This window comes from Plectropomus leopardus, chromosome 7, assembly GCF_008729295.1.
Source record: "Plectropomus leopardus isolate mb chromosome 7, YSFRI_Pleo_2.0, whole genome shotgun sequence".
Lineage (NCBI taxonomy): Eukaryota > Metazoa > Chordata > Actinopteri > Perciformes > Serranidae > Plectropomus > Plectropomus leopardus.
Window position 1 is genome coordinate 5,684,571 of NC_056469.1, and position 21,970 is coordinate 5,706,540.

Consider the following 21,970-nt stretch of genomic DNA (forward strand, 5'->3'; position numbering starts at 1 on the left):
ATGTCAGGTTGAAAAATACCACAGTTGCCATTTAACATTGATAGAATGTCTTTAAATTAGCAAATAAATGACATATTTAATCATTTAACGTGCATGCTGGGTGAATATATATATATATATATATATATATGTATATGATTATGATGCATAAATCCAAACCATTTAACATTTTGATAAAAGCTACTAAGTGACATAAATATACTCTGTCTTTAGGAGTACCTGCACACTCACCAAAATGTAAGTCGACCCCTATAGTCTGAAATCTAAGGCACACATCTCATAAAGATGCTGCTTCTCTCCAGTGTGCGCTCATCTGCATGGCTGAACTGCTGTGAGGGTGTTTGTGCAGATGTACATTGGCTGTAATTTTAGTAAACAAAATGGGTTGAATGACTTGATGACATTCTTTGTGGAAAATACACAGCCTTTGAGAGTGATTTGACAGAAGAGATCTGATAATTGCATAGCTGGATAAACAGGAAAGCATCTGATTCATGTGAGGTTACAAATTGAATTTTCTCTCAGAACGCTGTCAGGAGATATCAGTTCAGCACACAGTGTTATCTCACTGAACAGACCAGCAGTTAAGATACCACGCAAGCCTGTTTCTCCCACAGTGATCATAGAGTACATATGGTCATAATAAAACTTTATCTTTAGGTTTTAGCCCACAGTAACAAACATGTTAACTGATTCAGTAGGAAATGACCCAACTTGTTCCCTGGCTGGCTGATATTCAGCTTGCACTGAGGAGGGCTCCTACAAATTTTCATGGCGAAACCTTTCCCTGACTTTTGAAGTAGTATAATAAAAATTTCCATTTTGGAAAAGCATGCGATTCACTGTGTCTGCGGCGCTTGCCTGCCTGGTTTTCTCGAAGTTGAGGCATATTAGATGTTACAGCTAACTTACAGAAAAATAGTAGGAGTTGACAGATTATTGGCCTGGCCGATTATTGGGGCCAATATTTGGCATTTTGACAATTATCTGTATCTGCGTTTTATTTCAATGATGGCTGATAAAATTCATTAATTAAAAAGTGCAAACAGCATTAGAGGAACTTTTTCTTTGTAAAACCTCAGAGAGCTATTTTTATCCATTTTTTATTATTTCAATTTTCACTTGGCTTTATAAAAAAAAGTTTTTGGGAACTTTCTGCACATGATGTTGACCATTTCAGTTTTGATTAAAACATTTGGTAACTGCATTTAAACAAAGTTTTGTGTTGGAGTTTGTTATATATTCTTAATATTGAAGAAAGATCTTAATATTTATTGTAAATGCATATGGGTTCCAAATATTGGTTGTCGGTCTCATTTACTACTAGTAATCTGTATCAGTATTGGCCCTGAAAAACAAATATCGGTTTACCCCTCGAAAATAAATTCATGGTTACATTACATTTTGCAGAAGATTATCCCTGGAAGATTACTGTAAACTTTAATTTTATCACACAAAACAAAATTCCATGACCTTTCCAAAACTTTCAATTATTTTTACTAATTCCATGCTTTTTCCATGCCTGGACAATGGGATTGGAAATTTTCATGACTTTTCCAGGTTTTCCATGACTGTGGGAACCCTGACTGAATATAATTTGTGATCTTAGCTGGTGTCAGACAGAAGTTCATTTATTGAAAATGACTGATATCAAAACACTGACAGGGTTCAAGCACCGAACAGTGTTGCTCAGTTCTGGGAACGTGAGCCTGTTCTGAGCAAACTCACCTGCCTGGAAGGGAAACGCTCGCCTGTAGCCTTACATAACATTGAACATTGGACCCTATTTATCAATACACTAAAATTAAAGGTCCGTATTATCCCGCCGTCTGCCTGCTGTACAATGCAAGTGGTGGTACAAAAGTAAATCTGCATAGCAAAACGTTCTGGAGAGAAAAATATATTCCTTATCCTGTGAGTCAAACATAGAGATCAGATGGTTTACAGCACAGAGCCGTCGAGTGAAGGTGACTCAGTTCCATTGTATCGCTCTGGGGCACATTCTGCAGCTTCCTGCCTTTGTGTACTCAGTTCTTGTGCAGTGTTTTTGCATAGATCCAAGAGTCGTAGTGGTGCAGCAGCTCATGCAGCAGGGAGCAGGGGGTGGGGGGTGGGGGGGTGGGGGGGCAGGAGGGTCAGATGTATTTGTTGGCCAGATTCTGAACATCGTTCTTAGTGAACTCTGTGCTCTGAACAGCAGACAGATGCTCAAACAGCTGAGTCATGTGACGACGCTCGTCCTTCTCCAGCAGCATCAATACGACCTGCAAAAAAACAGCATCATTTATCACCAAAACCGTACAGATTACTTACAAAACATATTACATTTTTTAGATTTCGTAGTTACCAAATTAAATGTGTGTTCTGTGAGATGATTTAAGGTCCAGTGTATAAGATTTAGAGGGATGTATCGGCGGAAATTGAGTATAATGTAATAAGTATTTTTTCTTTATTACCTGAAAACAAGAATCGCTGTGTTCTCCTTACCTTAGACGGAGCAGTTTATATCGACACAGGGAGTGAGTTCAAGTTTATTTACATGTTACACTGCCATGTTTCTACCCAGAACGGTCAAACCAAACATTGGATGTGACCAGATATAACATTCATCTTTGCATCTTTGCATTTTCATGTTGGCCACTGTAATAAGATGCCCAACTGAGCAGCCCTGGAGTTACAACGTGAAAGTGCTTTATTTAGTATTTCTAGCAGTTTAAAAGTATCCTCTCAGATTCTTTTTTTAAAAATTTTTTTAAATGGCACATAGACTGAGTCTTACCGAGAACCTGTCAGCAGTGTGCAGATGGTTGAGGTGTTGGTAGACCAGGTTGGGGTCTTTATCCAGGAGATGTGAGTCCAGCGCCTGCATGATGAAGCTGATGGTGTTTCCGTCCAGCTGGGTGCTCAGGAACTGGGGGAGCATCTCCGGGGTCGTGGCCGCCAGCAGGTCAGCGCAGGCCGCCGTGTTTCTGCTACAGCGAGCTGCGTTCAGAGCCTGACCGAACTCGTAGGCGTCGGTTGGCTGAATTTTGATGGTGATGTCCTCTCCACTGTGACCGCTCACTGAGTCGGGAACACCTGATGATTCCTCGTCACCGTCGACCTTAAGAGGATGAACACAAGTGAGTTGAGTGGATTAACAATGGAAAGATACGAGGGAGGGTTTAAACTTTGAGGAATTATGGTGATGCTTAATTTAGGTTTATTATAATGTTTTGTGGAATTTACCATCTGAATGTATATGAGTTTGTAACCGAGGTCTTTGTGTGCAGACTGGTATCAGTCTGCACACAAAATGTGCTTTTAAAAATCAGGCTATAAAAAAAATATTATACATTAATATGATTTTCTACTTTCATTGAGTTATTTTTTACCCAGCATTAGTCCTAATCATAAATATCAAATATTCATGAATTTTCAGAATTTTAAACATTTAGATGCCAGGCTTTTGTCATGATGCCACTATGTTTTTAGATTAAAATACATAACAAATCAATTATTTTCAATATACTACATGCAAAGTAGATTTTTTTAATATTATTTTAACAGCCTGGGATATGTCAATGATTAGCAGTCACACTGATTGTGACAGTGCACCTAGTGGAAATATTGTGTATTTTCTCCATATGCTAAAATATGGTAAGGTAGAAAAAAGCCCAGAATGACACACACAAATAATACAGTGCATGTTTTTCTGCTTTGATGGCTGTGGGATCAAAAATGTCAGTTTGAATGGGTTTCAATGGTGTATTTTATGCACTTAACAGCATGAATGTAACAGTTAAGTTTCCACAGAGTATTTAAAACTTATTGTAGGAGCTGAGCTGGAAATTCCCAGATTAAACAAAAACACACAGTCTTGCCTAAATGTATTCTATATGCATGAACACAGCCAAAATGATCAAAAAATGAGAACTGAAAAGCACCAAACAGTCCCTAAGGGTTAATGTCAAATAGTTCATGTCTTATTGAGTGCACTGCAAAAATCAGGTCAATCCAACAGGACAAGACTGTGCACATAAAAGCCTCCCAAGAAGCATTATGGTCCAAAACACACATTTAATCAGACACAGAACTACTTTATCTTCCACTGAAGTCATTTTTCTGATGAGCGAAACAGGAAAATAATACTCACTTTAGCTTGCCATGTGTTTGATTTTCCTTATTAGTCACTATAATTTGTGCATCTGCATCTTATGCTTGGCAGATACCACACAAACTGGCTTGTCTGAGCTTGTTTGGTGGAAATGCCAATAACTTTCATGAGAAGTCTTTGTGTGCCTGGAAAACCAAAACTTTGATCTCTGCATGTCTAAATCTGCGATGTTGTGCATTAGTTTCAGTGGGTTTAGCTCTTTGAACAAACCTTAAAAAAACTCTTTGATTTACTGTTAAAGGCATACTTCACCTCCCAAGTGATCATTTGTTAGCATTTAACCCTGTGTTATGTAAAAGTGAAGAAACCTTGTTTTTCTTGCATGTATCTAATGAATGAAGAATCCAAAACTGGAGAATCCGAGTTTATTTATCTGGTGGTGTGCTCAGTGCTATCTAAACAGACAGACCTTTCTGACAGGAAACTGAACAGAAATTTCACAGCCAGATTCCACTGACAAAAATAGCATTTTTCAATTGCTGAATACAAGAGTTGCTGGTCTATCACTGCTTCACTTGGTAGTTTGTGTTATTGTGTGACTTTGTTGAATCCAAACAAATCCTCTTAAACACAAAAGTTGCACAATAACACAAACTACTAATTTAAGCGGTGACAGACCAGCAGCTTCCATGTGCAGAAAAGTAAAATTGCTGATTTTGTCAGTGGAGCCTGACTTTGCAGAGAGTGTAGAGAAGTATCACGTTCCCCCCAGGACAAGATGACGGCGACTTAGTGCAGCACGCTACAAGCCTCTATCTCTCTTTACGTTATGGATGTTTATTTATTGTATTACTTATAGGTTTTAAGGGCTGAGAGAAAGCCAGGGCATGATCATTACATTGAATGTACAATGAATTTTTTAATGTAATAAATTTGAACTTTAGTTTACTGTCAGAAAGAGATGTGTGTTTGAGAAGTGCTGAGTATATGACTGGATAAATGAGACTTGGATTATACTGAGTTGTGTGAGAGTTTGTAAACAGATGTTTTGATATAGTTTTGCTGTTGTCAAACACTAACTCCTATGGCTTCAGTTCATTGAGAGTTTTCTCTGTTTTTAGGATTCTTCATTCACTGGAGGCATGCCAGAAGAAGAAAGTTTTCTTCATGAATTCAACACAGCACGGGGTGAGTAACTGATATACAAATGATCATTTGGTGGGGAGTATTTCTCAAATACACTTTATGTTTGATGTGATGGTTCAGAGGATGTATGACTTTTTTCCAACCATCTCTCTGCAGTGGGTGCAGAGAGAGAGTTATAACATAGAGAATCATGTTGGACACGTTGCAGTCCCATGGCGTGCGTCTTAACCTCGGCTACCAGGATTCCGACAGAAACTCTTTCTGGGTCCCAAAACTTTACTATGGCCACTTAACCTAAAAATGCAGTACAACCCAGCGCTCTTCCACAGGGTTTAATTGGCAGACTGAACCCGGCTCCTTCATTCTGCCCACATTGTATCACTTTTGTCCCAAACACTTGGACTGTTAACACGGCAACGCTTCTCGCATAAAACGGTAAACTTTTGTTGTACTTTGGCCTTTTGTTCACATGACAATGGCGTTTGGGGGCCTTAAAATGCAAACTTTTGAAACTAGGTTCCAGATTGTCATCTTTTGAAAACAAAACCCCTTCTGTCACTGTGTAAACTGGCAATACACGGATCCTGTGAGAACGGTGACGTCACGGCTGCCCTTTGCACACGTGTGTGGTGTCCTTCTATGGTGTGTCATTACAAAGTTACACCACCAACTACATGCATGCTACAACACTTTTGGTTGAATCCCGGTACACAAGAATCATTTTCCCAATGTTATCATGTAAATGTAATTTTTTTTAAAACTGCAAAGGAAACACTTTTCCATTTTTAGTGGGGCCGTTCTCCTCTAAACATGGCATTAGACATGTAAACAAAACCAATGTAGGGACAAAGAATGCTATAAGTGTCACTTTTGTCATGTTATAAAAATGAGCATAAAATTACTGGAAAGTGATTTTAGTCCAGTTAAAATATTCATCAAATCACTTCACGTGTATCTACCTCTGTGATGGGAACAGTCTTTCTGGGTTTGGCTGGTGAAGAGTTGGCGTGGGCTAGACTCTGTCTGAGCAGCACTGTGACCTCCTCCAGCTCCTTCTCAGCCTCCTGCACGTTGGGATCCTGCTGCAGCACCTCCTGCAGGTCAGAACTGCACGCCAGGTAGTCCTAGTGGAGGGACAGACAAAATATAGCTTCATGAATGCAACTAAATATGTGCATGGGGCATTTTAAACAGAGTTGGAATATTTTAGGAGGGGTAAGAAATTAAAGGAATGCCCTTTTCACACTCAATTTGGGGTGGATTTAAAGATTTCCCTCCAGCTCTGGTTTTCAATGAACACATTCCCTGGTGACATTAACAGCCAGCTCTCTTCACCTTGAGGCCTTTATTGGCCATTGCTCGTCTGTAGAAGGCCTTCTTATTGGTTGGCTCTATTTTCAGTGCTGCATCACAGTCCTGCTTGGCCTCAGCAAACCTCTCCAGCTTCAAGTAGCACAGGGCTCTGCAAACACACACACACACACACACACACACACACACACACACACACACACACACACACCCACACACACACACACATCACTTGTGATTTTTATTTTTGTCACCAGCAGATAATTCGATTAAAAAGTATCATGAGTTTGTGAGTCATCGATTGTGAAACAGATTGCTGAGGAGAAAAAGAAGCTGAGACATGAAAAAGATGTTTAATTGTGAAATATACGAGACATGATTTTACTTCTCTGAAATTTGCTCTATTGTTGCACATGTTGTCTGTATTTTTTCAGCAGCTGTGCGGCAGCAGCACGTGTGTTTGCTCTGGTGTGGCTGTACACACAAGCTCTTTTCCACACGCTCAAACATAAACATACAACAGGACATTTTTCACGTCCACATCCCAGTTTCCTTTTCGACACGATCAACAATCTACCTAGTATTGTGAAAAAGAAAAGAGGAGGGGTCAGAAAATAAAGTCTGCCCTGCCGGCTGCATGCACCGTGATCACTGTATTTCTCTTTAGATGAAGATAACATGGAAGCGGCTATAAATGGAGCTGTGATAAACAGCACTAGAGCAGGCAGCTGTTTCCTGAGCCTCTGCCACTCAGTTCCAACTTCAATACATGCTAATTTACCACCAGTGACAGACTGACGAGTGGTTGGGATTAGAGCTGAATGCGCCGGCTGGCAGATGACAGCTGGGGATAATTAATCAGTCTGTTTTAATTTAGCCAAACAAATACATTGATTTTAAGAGTGTGCTCTGACTTTGCCGCTTTATAAAAGAATCAAACCACAAGAAGGAAAGAGCATCACAAAACAGTGAGGAACAGAAAGTGAAATAATTGTGTGTATGTGTGTTTTCATGTTGAGACTGAGCCTCTAACCTGTTGGTGTAGATAGCACACTCCTCTGGCTTTAGCTTAAGGCATTCAGTGTACTTTCCCAGTGCGTCCTGGTATTGGCCCTTCTTCACAAAGTCGTTCCCATCTTGCTTTAAAGCTGTGAAACGCACCTCTGCTCTCCTCTCTGGAAAACAAAGTAAAGTGTCTCTCACTCACACAAAGAGCAATTCTCCTTTCCATTGAAGTAAGAAACACTCATTGACACATGCAATATAATTAATTAACTTCCCTTTTATTTCTAAGAAAAGTTAACACAAGTAAACGTGCCTTTCTCCTCTGCTGTAAACCTTGAGGGTTTAAACCCTTGGAATTAATGCTGTGTTAGCTCGACGCGAGCCGTTTGAGACAAGTCAGCAATCAGTCACGGAGCACACTTAAGGGCTAATCAATCTGCCGCAAAGTGTCTTCGGGGGAGGAAAAACTGTGCCAGCAGCTCTATTCTTTCATTAGAGTTTAAAAATAACAGCTGTAGCAGAGCCCGGGGAATAGAAGAAAAGTGCACGGTCAGAGAACAGAGGTGACACGTCCACTTACATAAAAATTAGGCCTTTAGCAATCTCCTTCTGTCTCAGCGCAGGGTGGATAAAAAATGGGAACAAGCAGAACTTTGGTGGTAAAATTTACAGTCTGTTCTTTTCTATTAATTCATCTCAATGTCAAGCAGTGGTGGGAAAGAATCCACACCCATAAGCCAATAAAAAATAGCAATACAGCAATGTAAATGTAGGTGTATTAATATAATTATCTTTAGCAAGATGCCAAAAGTTAATGTACTCAGTGATTGTCACTGAAGATGTTTAATGCTGCTTTTTGACATTTGTACTGGTAGTGTTTGACAATTATTGGTACATTCATGTGTCTACATCATTTCACTGTTGTAATTTAATGGACTAAAGCTGAATTTTTAACATTTTGACTATTTTATACACCACTTTATTGAAGTCAAATCTGCAACAATGCAAGCTTTTACAAGATCATCATTTGTTTTGTATGAAAACTGTCATTTGCAATACTGATGAAAAGCATAAATGTGAACCACAAAACTATAAAAATGTGTGTAATTACTTTAATGGGGAGATGATGCTTTTAAATAGTCGTCTCTTCTGACACTGAGGGCGTTATAGTTAAGTAACACTAAACTGAGACTAAAATTCTTAGTAAACTGAAATAAAAATCAAAACTAGACTATAGAACAAAATCATATGGTGGTCAACAAAAAACAAACTGCAGTATGAAAAACATGCGGCTTGAAAATGACTAAATACATTTCTAACAAAAAAATACAAAATTCACAAAAGCCTTCATGTTTGTTTTAAATTTAATATATTATTACTCTGTGTTAAAATAGCATTACATTTGGTGAAGAGTGCATTATGACACATTTAGTACTTGTAGCTCATAGTTTAAGATTTGGGACTTGACTCAGGACTTGACTGTCTTGACCTGGGACTTGAGTGCCCAGACTTGAGACTTTCTTTTGAGTTGCAAAAGGATGAATGAGTTACTCTTGCTTTTGTTGTATTTTACAAACGATTCTGAATTTCTTGAATCGTGTCTCTGACAAAAAAAACCCCATATTAATGAAAAAAAAAGATAATGAAATTAGTAAAAGCTAAAGTAAAACTAAGAACTTTTAACAATAAAAATTAAACAGAATTAAAAAAAAAAACACACACACACACACACACACACACACACCTATTAAAACCAAATTTGTGTAATCTTTGTTTTGGCAGAATAAACCAACAGTTGTTATGACTTTTTTGAAAACAGACCTGCGTCTCTGGCCGCCTTCTCTGCTCGAGCCTGGAGAACCTCAGCGCTAGGTGGCTCCTCTCTGCGATGCTGCTGAGCTGATAGAGGCACCAGGGGAATTTCCGGAAGTTTCTCTCTCCACTCTGGGCCATCCTGCTCAATCAGCAGCCGGGTAATCCTGGAGGAGGATGCAGGTCAGTCAATACACGGATGTTACACATGGAAACACATACAAGGCTCACAGCAGTAAGTGTTAAAGAGGGATCATATTTGTAATTTGGGGGTCTACTAGAATAGGTTTACATGTTTTATATTCAAAAAACACATCATGTGTCTCATACTGCCCTTTGCTACAGCATCTCTGTCTGAAACAATCTGTCCGAGTTTATATCCCGCCTCCAGAAAAGCCCAGTCTGCTCTGATTGGTTAGCTGGCTCTCTCATGCACAGTCTATTCTATTTGTTACACTGTGATATCACCAAGTTACAAAAGTACACTGAAACACTGAAACTCAAACGAGCTGAATCAGGCAGATGAGGAGCAGTGTCTTCTGACAGAGAGAGAGCTCCCTTTGGCTTGGACTTTGGGGTTTATTACTTAGACCTTTTACAAGCACAAAAATGCTATACAGAACAATAAAGAAAAGGGAGAAACCCCAAAAGCACAATAGGCCACCTTTAACCATTTGAAACCTGGGCATGTTGGTTTGATTTCTTTCAAAAACACGAGGAGAGAGCAGTGAGCAACTTAACAAGACAAAGCTCATAAATTCCCAGAATGAGCAAAAAAAAAAAAAGTAAAGAGGGAAAAAAAACAAGCAATAAAATGTATTAAAAGTGCTAAAGAGAACATTATACGTGTATTTCTTTTATATATCTATTTTTTGATCATTTTCTAATAATCCTCCCCTTTTTTAAAACAATTTTTTAGGGTAATTTTCTTGTCACCCTTTTTTCTAATTTCTTGCAATTTGTAGGGCATGTCTTCCTAAATTGGCCATTGCCTTTTTCACCATGTTTTAAAAAGAAATCAAACCACTGTGATTAAAAATGGTAAAATAGCTTGTTAGAGGCGTTTGAATGCAGCACAAGGAAATTGGTGCTGATCGAGGTTTCAAAGGGTTAATAGTGTATGAAATTAAAATCCCTCTTATACAAGCATCTATGTTCAATTTTGTAGATATATATGGAAAAGACACTATGACATGAGCAGCCAGGTGAGTTTCCCTATTGCATAACAGAGAGGACATGCACTCTGAGAGCCATAATTAGCCTCTAGCAGGAGCTGCCTCTGAACACCAGCTAAATCTGTTAGCCACTAATTAGACTTTGTGCATTTGTTGATTTTATTTTATTTTATTTAGTGTTCTAATTATGTCACAGTGTAACTTCTGGTTTCTAAAATATATAAAAATATTCCAAATGTGGAATACTATATAAGGCATGAAGACTGATAACATTTCCTCATCTCATCCTCTTTTTTTCATTGTCTTATCCAAGGCACCTAATGATATTTTGTGTCACCCAGAATTACATTTAAATGGATAGCAAGGACACTTTCATCATAGATCTCTTTATCGTTAAAAGGTTATTCACAGTCTCTGGAATAGCTGGAATGGACAGTGTAATATTTAGCCAACTGTAGGCCTTGAGATGCCAGTCAGACCACTCAATGTGATCATGAAGGTTGAACTCATTCAGTCAGGTATGTGTCTGAGTCCAGACACCTCCCTGCTCCCAGCAGCCTCTCTGCGGAAGTGAGAGGTGAAGGCTAATACCTGTTGACGCTGTCGTGTGCTGCCTGCACGCCGATGTCTATCTGCAGGACTGTCTTATAATCCACGTAGGCCTTACGGTAGCGCTCCAGGGACTCGTAAGCCATGGCCCGGCGCAGGAGGGGCTTGAGGGAGAATGGCTGCAGCTCCAGGGCTCTGGTCGGTATAAATAGATGTGATGAGACGGGAGCAAAGGATCAAGTCTGCTGCGTTTGCTATAGATGCTGCTGTCTGAGAGTTCTGTCCTTGTGGATTGGGAATCTATAAGTGTGACAAAGTTTGTGTGTCCTTGTGCTAAGTAGATAGCACTGTAGTATTTGTGTATACAGGCGCTGTTGTGTATGTGTGAATAGGCCGTCACACAATCCTATTTTCCTGTTTCCCCTAGAAGCTGAATCTTGAGCACACATAGCAATATAAAAGCTTTCACGTGGGAGCTTCCCTCACGTTAACATGAGTTAGGTACTTCTACAGAGATGAATGAAAACCCCTTACAGAACACCCGAGAGCACATCCCCTCATAAAATAACAAAATAACAGTGATTTGGGGAATATTAAATGATAAGGTGGTCTAAAAGAAATGTAAAGCTGTGTTGGATTTTCATGCTAAGTTCCAGTCTAAATTTGAAGTTTTATGTTGTTGCTAACATTAATGTCTGTCCCCTGGGTTGTCCAAACATTTTTCTGAATAGCAGCCAGTTTAGATCATGTAAAAATACCTACAGGCAAGCCGCTTCTTGCATCATGCGGGTTATTGAAGAAAAAATGCACATAAATAAAAAATAAATTCAACTGTTTCATCATTGTATGAAAAAGTAATCAAATTCCCATCACTCCTGAAAGTTGAGGCCCTTACTGTCAACTTAAGAGTGATTGTTTTTTTTCAACTTGAAACCTATTTTCCAATGTTTTTGTGTCTAAGTGACTAATGGGAACAACCATTTTTGAATATGATCCAGTCCTGAGCGAGTAGTGTGCAGCCAGCAGCTGCAAAGCAGGCTGCAGTGTAACCATTCAGGGTAATTATGCACCGTCAATTCACCTCCACTAAGAGTGCTTGGTTTTGTCACTGACAGGCTCAGATTGTCATAATAAGTGTTTGACAGCTGACGAAGAGGATCCTTACAGAGACAGACTTTGTTAAACAGTAAGATCTTGGAAATGGTTTTGAAATAACTTTCGCCAAACACACCAGACTCCATATAAATAAACTGTAGTTTTAACATGTATAGAGCAGCATATTTTCACATCTATCTGTTCAATTAAGGGTTTATTTCAGAGTTGGTAATTTCTGGAACAGGCAAGAGATGAACCAAGACTTCTTTTGTGAGTTTTTTTTTTTGTTGTTGTTGTTGTTGACGACTTTGAAGGAAGTGTGTTTTATGGTGATAAAATTAGTTTATTTAAAAATAGTCTGGTGGGTTTGGGGATAGTGAAAAAAAAATCTTAATTTTTAAGGGAAAAACAAAGCTAAAAAAGGGTCTATATCTGTACGGTCCTTTCCATAATATTGTCAGACACTTAAAATATAATAACAATAATAATCTGAGCCTGTGGGTGGCAAAAACAGGCACTTTGAGAGGTTGAAAATTGACGATGTGCAATTTCGCTCAATGCTGGTATGATTTTAAAAAAATGTTCCCATTAGTCATTTTAGCACAAATAAACAGGGAAATTGGGTCCAGGGTGAAATATACTAAAGTTAACCTTTAATATGTTATTGCTGTGGCCATGTCTGCTACCTAGCAGGAAATGTCTGCTGCTTTGTTTGCTTTTTTACTGTCTGATTATGAAGACACATATGCCTGCATAGCTTCTACTTGGTGCATGTCTGCAAACTGTATGATAGTGCTGTCATTTTGAGGTGAATGGGAAAAATGTATTAACCAATATTGTGTTTTGGGCCACATATAGGATACAAGCCACAGGATGTTTAAAATTGCCCTGCAGGTCATGGCCCACGGGCCAAACTTTGGACATGCCTGACTTGTACAAACAGCGTTCCATGAGTAAGTAGATTGTCTCACCTTGTGGTGTCCTGTATGCACTCTTGACTGTTGCCATCTTTAAGGTAGCAAGCTGCTCTGTTTGAATACAGAACGCACAGATCCTCTGGACTGTCGAGCCCTGCATGAAATGAGAAACAAGACTCAGAAACACCGTATGTAGCTCACCCATCACTTAGAATCTCTTATACAGAAAACCTGTAAAGGAGACATTTAAATGGGCTTTAAAGAATCTCTCGGCTGGTGTAAGTGTGGCTTTAAAATGTTTACAGTGTTCAAAGGTTACTGGCTGAGTCAGGTTTTTTATTGTATTTTGAGTTGACAGAGAAACTACAGAAACATGCTTAATAAAGACATGGATCTCAGTCAAAGGTTTAGTGCCTTTTATATTGACAATATCTTAACACACTCCACCTTTGATTCTGTATACGTGTGTGTTGCAATGGAAGAATCCTGTGATGACAAAATGGAGAACTTTTCTTATTGCATCAGCATTAGAAGCATAACTTTCAAAACCATTTAATGGTAAGACAACAACCTAAAAGTTTCCTCAGACTGATAAATGCAAGATTTTAAGCTGCATTCACACATATATATATATGTGTCAATTGTATACATGTTGCATGTTTCTAACTGGTCTGGTAATCTGAGGCGTGACTCCACACTGAACAACCAAACTTCCTTCAACTCTTTGTTGGGACCTGAAACTAGGGGGCCGTTATTTCCACTAATACATCGTAATACATCTGGCTATTTACAGGAGTTCGTCAGTTCCAGGGCTGTCAAGCTGAAAAACACGAAGTAGAAGATGACCAAGAAAAAGCTCATTGAACCCCTTAAGAATGTTTTCTCCAGTGTATCTGCTATTCTTTACAGTTGCCTGGCAGGAATTTCCCTCCATTTTTTAACCATCGTTATCACTGACGCAGGCAAATCAGGCTTAAACTGTATCTAACAGATAGAGCAGCATTCTTCCACAACACTAAATACTTAGCATGCCACTTCATCAGATGAAATGAGATTATGGACGATGACACAGTGAGACAGAGATGATGATGTCTCAGCAACTGCGCACACTTCGTGAGGTTACTGTGACAGTAGAGCATGTACAGTGCAAACTGGGGCAGACCCAAAAATTACTTTAAGACCCCATAAAAGAAAGTTTGAATGTCAATATTATAAGTTCTATTTTTTCCTGAAGATGTCCCTTTTTTACAGAGTACTACATGATTGAGTTTTTAATCCTTTGAAACCTGGATTGACATCACTTTTTTTGTGGTGCATTCAAATGACTATTTAAAAGTGTATTCAAATCTTTGAACTAAATTGTGAAAAACAAGGCGATGAGCAAACTAGACAAGAAATGCAATTGCAAGAAATTAGTACATTTAGAAAATTCTTTCTTTAAAAAGAATTAAAAAATGTACAGAGAACTATATTTATAATTATCATTGTTATATTTTTTATTCAATATGTATTCATTTTTTTATATTTTATTTATTCATGTAATATTTTATATTTAATCTCTAATTATTTTTAAAGAGTTACTTAAATTTTTAAACAGTTTTCTCATCTAATCTCCTTCTTTCTTGAAAAATATTTTATTTAATTACGTAATATTTAATCTTATTATTTTTACAGGCTTACTTTAATTTTTAAATTTTTTTTTAGTAATTTCCTTTTTTTTTTTTTTAAACTTTCCAACTTTTCTGTTGTGTTTTTTCGATCATTTTCAGGTAATTTTCTTGTACTTTTTACCTATTTCTTTCTAATAATTTGGGTCATTTCTTTAGCCTGCTCATTGTCTTCCTCCCATGTTTTTCCGCCAGAAATCAAGCAAATTTTCCCAGGTTTCAAAGGATTAAAGGGGCTCAAATAATGTTTCTCATCTCTGCTCTCAACTCCACATCACAGGTAGCCCTCCCTACACCTTTCAGATGATGGACCCTGGATGATGTCCATGTCCAGCATCACTGTGTGCAGTGAGTACATCATTATAACAGTTCAGAGATAGACAGTGAGAGTATGCCTTATGCTGGATGCGCCTGACAGGCTGCAGCTTCTCTCCCTCTCCATCAATCGTTCACTTTCTCCCTCTCTGTGAGAATTATAGCTGCAGTCCCACAGATTCAATTTCACAGTGAGTGGTTAGTGGTCATGTGACCTGGACAGACCTGAGCTGAGAGGCTTAGCACCGGGCTGGGCTAAAACAGAAACACTGTCCGTGTACGACTCAACATTTTGACGCATCGCACTGTAGGAACAAAATCATGAAATGCACAAACAAACGGGCTGACCTTTTAACTCCTGAATTCTGAAATCTTTGTTATTGTTTGTAGACAAACACACCAATATGAAATACTTCTTAGAGATAATTTCTGTTGTTTAGGTATAATTTCTATAATCAAAAATATCCTTTTTTGGTGTTATATTTTGTTAGATCCTGCATTGTGATAAAGAAACAAAAATCTAAATGGAAGCACTGGCATTATAACTGCAAGGTCATGACCTTTGATTTACAATCACATTGGCCAGTTACAGGAAACACTCTCAGGAGCACTGATGATGTAACACAATAAGGCAAAATTTAAATATGGCGAGACTGGGGATGATCAGTCAGCTAAACTTTGGGCCAGTTGTTTACAACGCACTACTGTCAGTATAAGTGACATGGAAGCACAAAATAAACTTTGCTCCAATATCCCACTCTGTGTGACTGATCTGGCAACCCCCTAAGACTATAATAACAAGAAGAGAATCAGCCATCAGCCATCTTCCACCTTACCTAAATCTGTGTAGCCTTGAATGGCTTGTGAGTATTTCTCCAGTGCATCAGCAAACTGTCCGTTTTTAAACAGCAGGTTTCCTTCATTCTTTAGCGGGGACAGAGGTGGGGGCAGGGCTCCACACGGGGCATCAAGGTTGACAGTTTCCCTTGCGTTTCCTCCAACTGGAGTTTCTTTCCCGCTGTTACTCTGTTCTGCCGGGACTGAAGCTGTCGATCCCCTCTTGCTCGTTCCATTGACTACCTTTTCCTTAGACTCCTGCGTGACTTTGTACTTGTCAGAGCTTCCTCCTTTGCCCCTCCAGTGTCCATGATGGGAGTTGTTGGACTCACTGTGAAGACCCCCGTCCCCTCTGCTGTGGGGCTTTTTTTGAGCGTTCCCCATGTCTCCCCTTTCGGTAGGAGCAGCTGAGCTCTCCTCCCCTCCCACAGGCTGGCTGGGTTCAACCGGATGAGCTAGAAGGGAAAGAGAGGGAGGGAAGAGGCAGACAGAGACAGAGAAGAGGGCGAGAGACACACCCACAGGAAGGAGTCAGCGGTTACATCACAGTGGGGGGAGGGTTGGACACACACATGACATAGAGCCACTTCAAAAAGGGAGTTCTAGGAAGCAGCCACTCTCAGCAGTGAATTATGAAAGCTGGTGGGGGCAGGGCAGGTAACACGCACACATACTATGTCATGTTACCCAGTGGGACAAGGGGTGTTTCCTCTATCTATAGCCCAGGCAGACAGACAGAAGGGTTTGGGATGAAAAAAATGACTGCCCCGACAGAAGTGCCTCAGATGTTTTGTGTAAATCGGTGGATTAGAGGGCAAATCCTCTGACCGGGCAGCCACAGTGTGGACTAAGTCGAGCTTAAATATACAGATATACAACAATGCAGTCTAAAAAATACACATAACACCACAAAATATTGGCTATTTAAAGTACACAGAGTATTCAGCAAGTCTACATAGTCATATGTAAACGCTGAGTTTGAAGTGCTGTAAATTAGGGGAAGCCAATATTGATTTTGATGCCAAATATCAATATTTGAGTTCATCAGCTGACACTAGGGCTGACCCAAATGCTTCGAAGCTTTGGGACATCTTTCGTTGCCATGGTAATCGACATCATGGTCAGTATTTGAATGCTTTATTTTTGTTTTGTTTTTTTACGAGGGAACTGGTGAAAAGAGGTGATAAATGTCAGCCACAGATGAGGCCAGTGTCCTCAGCACAATAATTGACCCCCATTTCAGGTAAATATGCTGTCTGTTGAAGACAAGGAAAAGGCGAGATGCATTGCAAATGCTTGTCCGCAGCTGGCAGCTGTAGTCAAGCACTTGCTTTGCACTTTATGATGTGGCCTGACCCAGGGCGCTCACAGTTATTAATAACTTGCAAAAACATCGCTTTCAATAGTCCTCCTTCCAGTAACTCTCTCTGTCACTGTCTCTCTCTCTCTCTCATACACACAGACAGAAACAGGCACAGGGCTGTCAGGTACTACTAAAGTCGGATAGGTTTGAGTGATTGATTTGGCGCATATGAATATGGTTGATTACTATTATCGCTGGGTCCTGTCAAAGCTTTGAATATTCAAAGCCCCTAAAAATCATATTTGGGACTAGCCCCCACTAGTTTTTTCCACATATATACATAAAGTAAAAATATAAATGTGTTTCTGTATTTATAATTACTAATTTGTATCTCAGTAATTGCGAGGGGTTACAATTACATTCATTTTTAAATTTAATCATGTCACTCTGTTGCATGTAACTAGTTACCCCCAACACTACTTATTGGCTGACAGTCAGTATAACTCAACACCAATATTTCTGTGATAAGTTAAAAACTGCTGATATTACAATCCACTCCTGCCAATATATGATCAGACTTTACTGAAAAACTAAGCTAATTTTAGTCATTTTATCCACCATAGAGCTATGGATCTGCTGCAGTAGTTGATGGTTTTTTAATTTGAATCAGTTGTAATAATGAGTGAATAGGGGCTTGTTCTCAGCATACTGCTGTTATACTTTTTTTTTCTTCCAATGATCAGCTACAAAATGCTGCTTTATACCCAACACTTGATGCTGATTTTGACAACTGGCTATCTGTTAAAATAGGCAATCTAATTAAAGTGTCCATGTTGTGTTAATATATAGCTAGGAGAACATGATCATTTCAATTTATCATAGATTGCTGGATAGAATCATGGAATTTTATGGCCATGGCTCGTTTCAAGGATATATCAAATCAAGGGATAAATCAAGGATATATATATATATATACACACACACACACACACACACACACACACACACACATATATATGTATATGTATATATATATTTACACACACACACACACACACACACACACACACACACACACGTGTGTGTATATATATATATGTATATGTATATATGTGTGTGTTGTGTGTATATATATAAACATATATATATATATATATTGGTGGTATATATATATATATATATATATATTAGTCAAACAGGCTCACCAGTCTGTTCTGCGTTGGTGTCGTTGTTACATTTGTCCTCCTCTTCTACCTCTTGGATGAGGATTTTTTTGCCTTTGCTCTGCGGCTCTGGTTGACATTCCCTCAGCTTCTTTTCCGTTTCAGACAGGAGTTTCTAAACCACAAAAAAAAAGTAAGACACACATACTAATATCACCCATATACTACTGATCTACAGTGACCAATAAAAAGAACATATTTTTCCCCATTTATCTGCAGTACATTCAAACTCCTAATAATTATTTGACATGTAAACAATGTTCTCAAAGGAGATGAGTAAATAAAATACACCCTGAGCTCACCATTTAACACAACTGAAAAAAACCAACACCAGTCTATGTTTATACTAATAACAGACTGGATTGTATTTCATTAATAATACCTTGCAGCAGCTACAATCTGCTTTTAAAGTGTCTGCTTTCAAACAAATACAGTGACACCTAGTGGACAAATAGGCTACTGGCATGTGATCATCATGCCTCTCCACTTGTATCACCTACAGTGGCTGCAGCATTCTGCGGCTCTTTGCTGAGCACCACCCTCAGGTCTTCAGCAGCCATTTGGAAGTTGCCCATGTGATTACAAACAGCGGAACGACGTAGCAGAGCTGAAACAAAAAAGGCATCACATATAGAATAGACATTACATACACTGAAGCTACTGTGTGCTGTAAGATGTAAAAGTAGAATCTGAAAACACAGAAAAATCACAAAAGGGGTTTGACAAAAAGAACTGTTTTCTGAGGGGGTGGAAACATAGAATTATGCCAACATTATAATCATATTTCTGTTTACGTGCATTGTTAAGGTGCTACTGTACAAAAAGGGAAAGCACCTTTCACATTGCCTGGCTCCAGCTCGAGTACATTCAGACAGTCTCTCATGGCGTTGTGCCAGTGCTTAAGATTGATTTCTGCCTGGGCTCTGTTGTTGTACGCAGCCACTGTTGGTATAATGGAAAGGCTCCTGTAATGGGTGGCCAGAAATAAAACAAACCTTTATTTATAATGAGGTTAATGGACAAATGCTTAAGCGATACAGTAAATGGGAATGGAATCAGACATAAATGAATGACATCAGTCTAATGAAATGTCTAGAAACATAATATAATCCCCCTAGGAGATGTAAAAAAACATAATTAATAAATGAGTTGTGTTAAGAGTCTGACCTGGAATAGTATGCAACCGCCTCCTCGTAATCGTTTGCTCTGAAAGCCTCGTTTCCTTTGTCCTTTTCTCGATTTGCCAGAAGGAGCTTTTCTTGTTGTGTCAGCACTGGATGTATTATAAAAAACAATTTTAGAATACAAAATGCTTCACTATGAACACAAATTAATATGAGCTGCTGTTTGTGATACATTACATGAAGCATCCACTTTAGTCTTGATTTTGTGTCTTGTGTTTATGATGACAGGTGGATCATTTTTGGCCAGATTTCCATCGACTCCATGACATTCTTTTTCGACATCTAACCTGCAAAAAGAGTAAAATATTGTGTAATATTGTGCAAAATGATGCTCAAGAACAGCATCAATTGTTTAACTGTGGATCACTGTGATGAAACTCGCTGTGTGGAACCTTTTATGTGCAGCTGGTGCAACAGTGTGTTCTTTCTTCTGAGTATAAAAGACAAATGTGGAGACAAAATGACTCACTTGTCCCATTCTCGATAATCACGTGGGAGAGTGTGCTTTGAAGAATTCTTCTTTTGTTTTGGAACTGAAGTCTGTGAATGACATAAGGCTTAATTTTAGTATTTATCTTGTACACATGAATCCATTCATTATGTCCATCAGAGACAATTATTACCTGACTAAGTGGAACAGAGCAATTGGAACCTCTTATAGGTGGCATATTTTCATTGACTAGATCATCAAACATTGAGTGCTGTTTTAGTGAAGTCTCAGTCTTTTTGGTTTCTTCCTGCCATGTCTGTAAAGGACAAAGTATTTAATATTCAAATATTTCAGAGAAATGGCAATAAAAAAGAGAGCAGAAAGTAAGCAAGATTAATTAAAAAAAGATACTAAAATGTGTTGCATGCCTTCAACTCATCAACAATTTGGCTCCACTCATCAGAAGAGAGGCTGGCTGCTGTGGCCACAGGGTTTTCCTTCCTGAGAACTCGGCTCCTGGGGTCCAGTTTCGCCAAGTGATCCTCACAGAACTTAATCAGATGAGGATAAATGCCCTCGTCGCCAGACCTGTACACAGAATAAAAAATTGTTATCTGACAGCCCAAATTCTTATCAATATTTTCAGACAACTTTATCAGACTGTATTGTGTTGTGATGTGCTCTATTATCCTTTTAAAACTGATGGTACGTTGTTTGTAATCTATTTTCTACAGTGCATGCACATTTTAAGTGTTGGGAAGGTTACTTTTGAAATGGTAATAGGTTACAGATAACTAGTCACCCTGTTAAAAAATGTAATAAGTTATGTAACTATTATAATTACTTCATCAAAGTAATGTTACTTATTTCTCTTGATTACTTTTCTAACAAATGTTTTAAACAGAACAATAAAGCGGAAAAGACCTAAAAACATAAGTGCGTAAGTGTTGAGCTCAAATTTGTCTTAACAGCTTTGCTGATCCACATTGTCCAAAAGTGCCCAAAAAAGGCATTTCTGTATGGCAAAAAAATGCAAGGCAACAAGAATGAATGTTTTAATCAACATATAAAATTTTTACTGAAAATATTTTTTCATATCCCTTTGCAATCAAGAACATTTTAATAATAATTATAATTCAATTACCTATTAGTTCTCTGTAACTGTAACTGATGGCATGACATTGAAATGCAATGTGTGATAGACTGTCTTCCATGGACTTCCTGGACTCCATATTTTATTTATTTATATTTTTTTATCAATTTATTTTTTGTCTGTCTGCTTGTTTTTATTTGTTTCTTCTTGCCGTGTTAACTTGCCAGTAATTTGTATAGGCCACTGTTAATATTATTACTACACAGGCTATAGTGTTTTCTTTGTCTCCCCCTGTAACTGACTACAATTATATATTTTGTACATAATTTTTGTATTTTAATTATGGTAATAAGTTAACTAGTAAATAGAGGGTAACTAGTGACATGTAACTAGGGCACTAGTTACATGTCACTAGTTACTCCCCAACACAGTACATTCTCTTGAATCTCACCAATATGTAGTAGAATATCAGATGAAAATATAAAATTAAGTCTGCGTCCTCACTCCTCAAGATCATGTATGTGTCTCTTACCTCAGTGCTCTCAAGATCTTCTCCAGGTACTTAACATCTTTACATTTTCCAATGTAATCATAGTCCAGGTGCTCCACAGGGACCTTCCCGCTGTATTCAACGGTGGTGGACTGGTTTTGAAGAGAAAATAGTGCTTCTGCGCTCATACCTGGGAAGAGTATCAACTTACTCAGTTATAAAGACAAACAATGTTGTTCTGTTGATAGCAGACTGACTCACTCAAGTTAGCTAACCCAACACTATAGTTAATTTAGGCAACTTTAAGCTAACGTTAGCTTAA

The 21,970-nt window shown here is 38.5% G+C and overlaps 1 protein-coding gene across 1 annotated transcript; it reads right to left on the reverse strand.

Annotated features, from left to right (window-relative positions):
- Nucleotides 1-1,685: 1,685 nt before the first annotated feature.
- On the reverse strand, nucleotides 1,686-21,836 carry spag1b (sperm associated antigen 1b). Its single transcript, XM_042490610.1, has 18 exons — nucleotides 21,691-21,836; nucleotides 20,494-20,653; nucleotides 20,259-20,381; nucleotides 20,105-20,175; nucleotides 19,813-19,922; nucleotides 19,619-19,724; nucleotides 19,286-19,416; nucleotides 18,952-19,058; nucleotides 18,434-18,566; nucleotides 15,925-16,380; nucleotides 13,161-13,260; nucleotides 11,137-11,289; nucleotides 9,380-9,537; nucleotides 7,587-7,728; nucleotides 6,578-6,704; nucleotides 6,202-6,366; nucleotides 2,780-3,103; nucleotides 1,686-2,264 (listed from the first exon to the last, which is right to left on the reverse strand). The coding sequence occupies exons 1-18, from the start codon at nucleotides 21,834-21,836 to the stop codon at nucleotides 2,136-2,138; spliced, it is 2,841 nt and encodes a 946-aa protein (XP_042346544.1). The 3' UTR covers nucleotides 1,686-2,135.
- Between the last annotated feature and the right edge of the window lie 134 nt (nucleotides 21,837-21,970).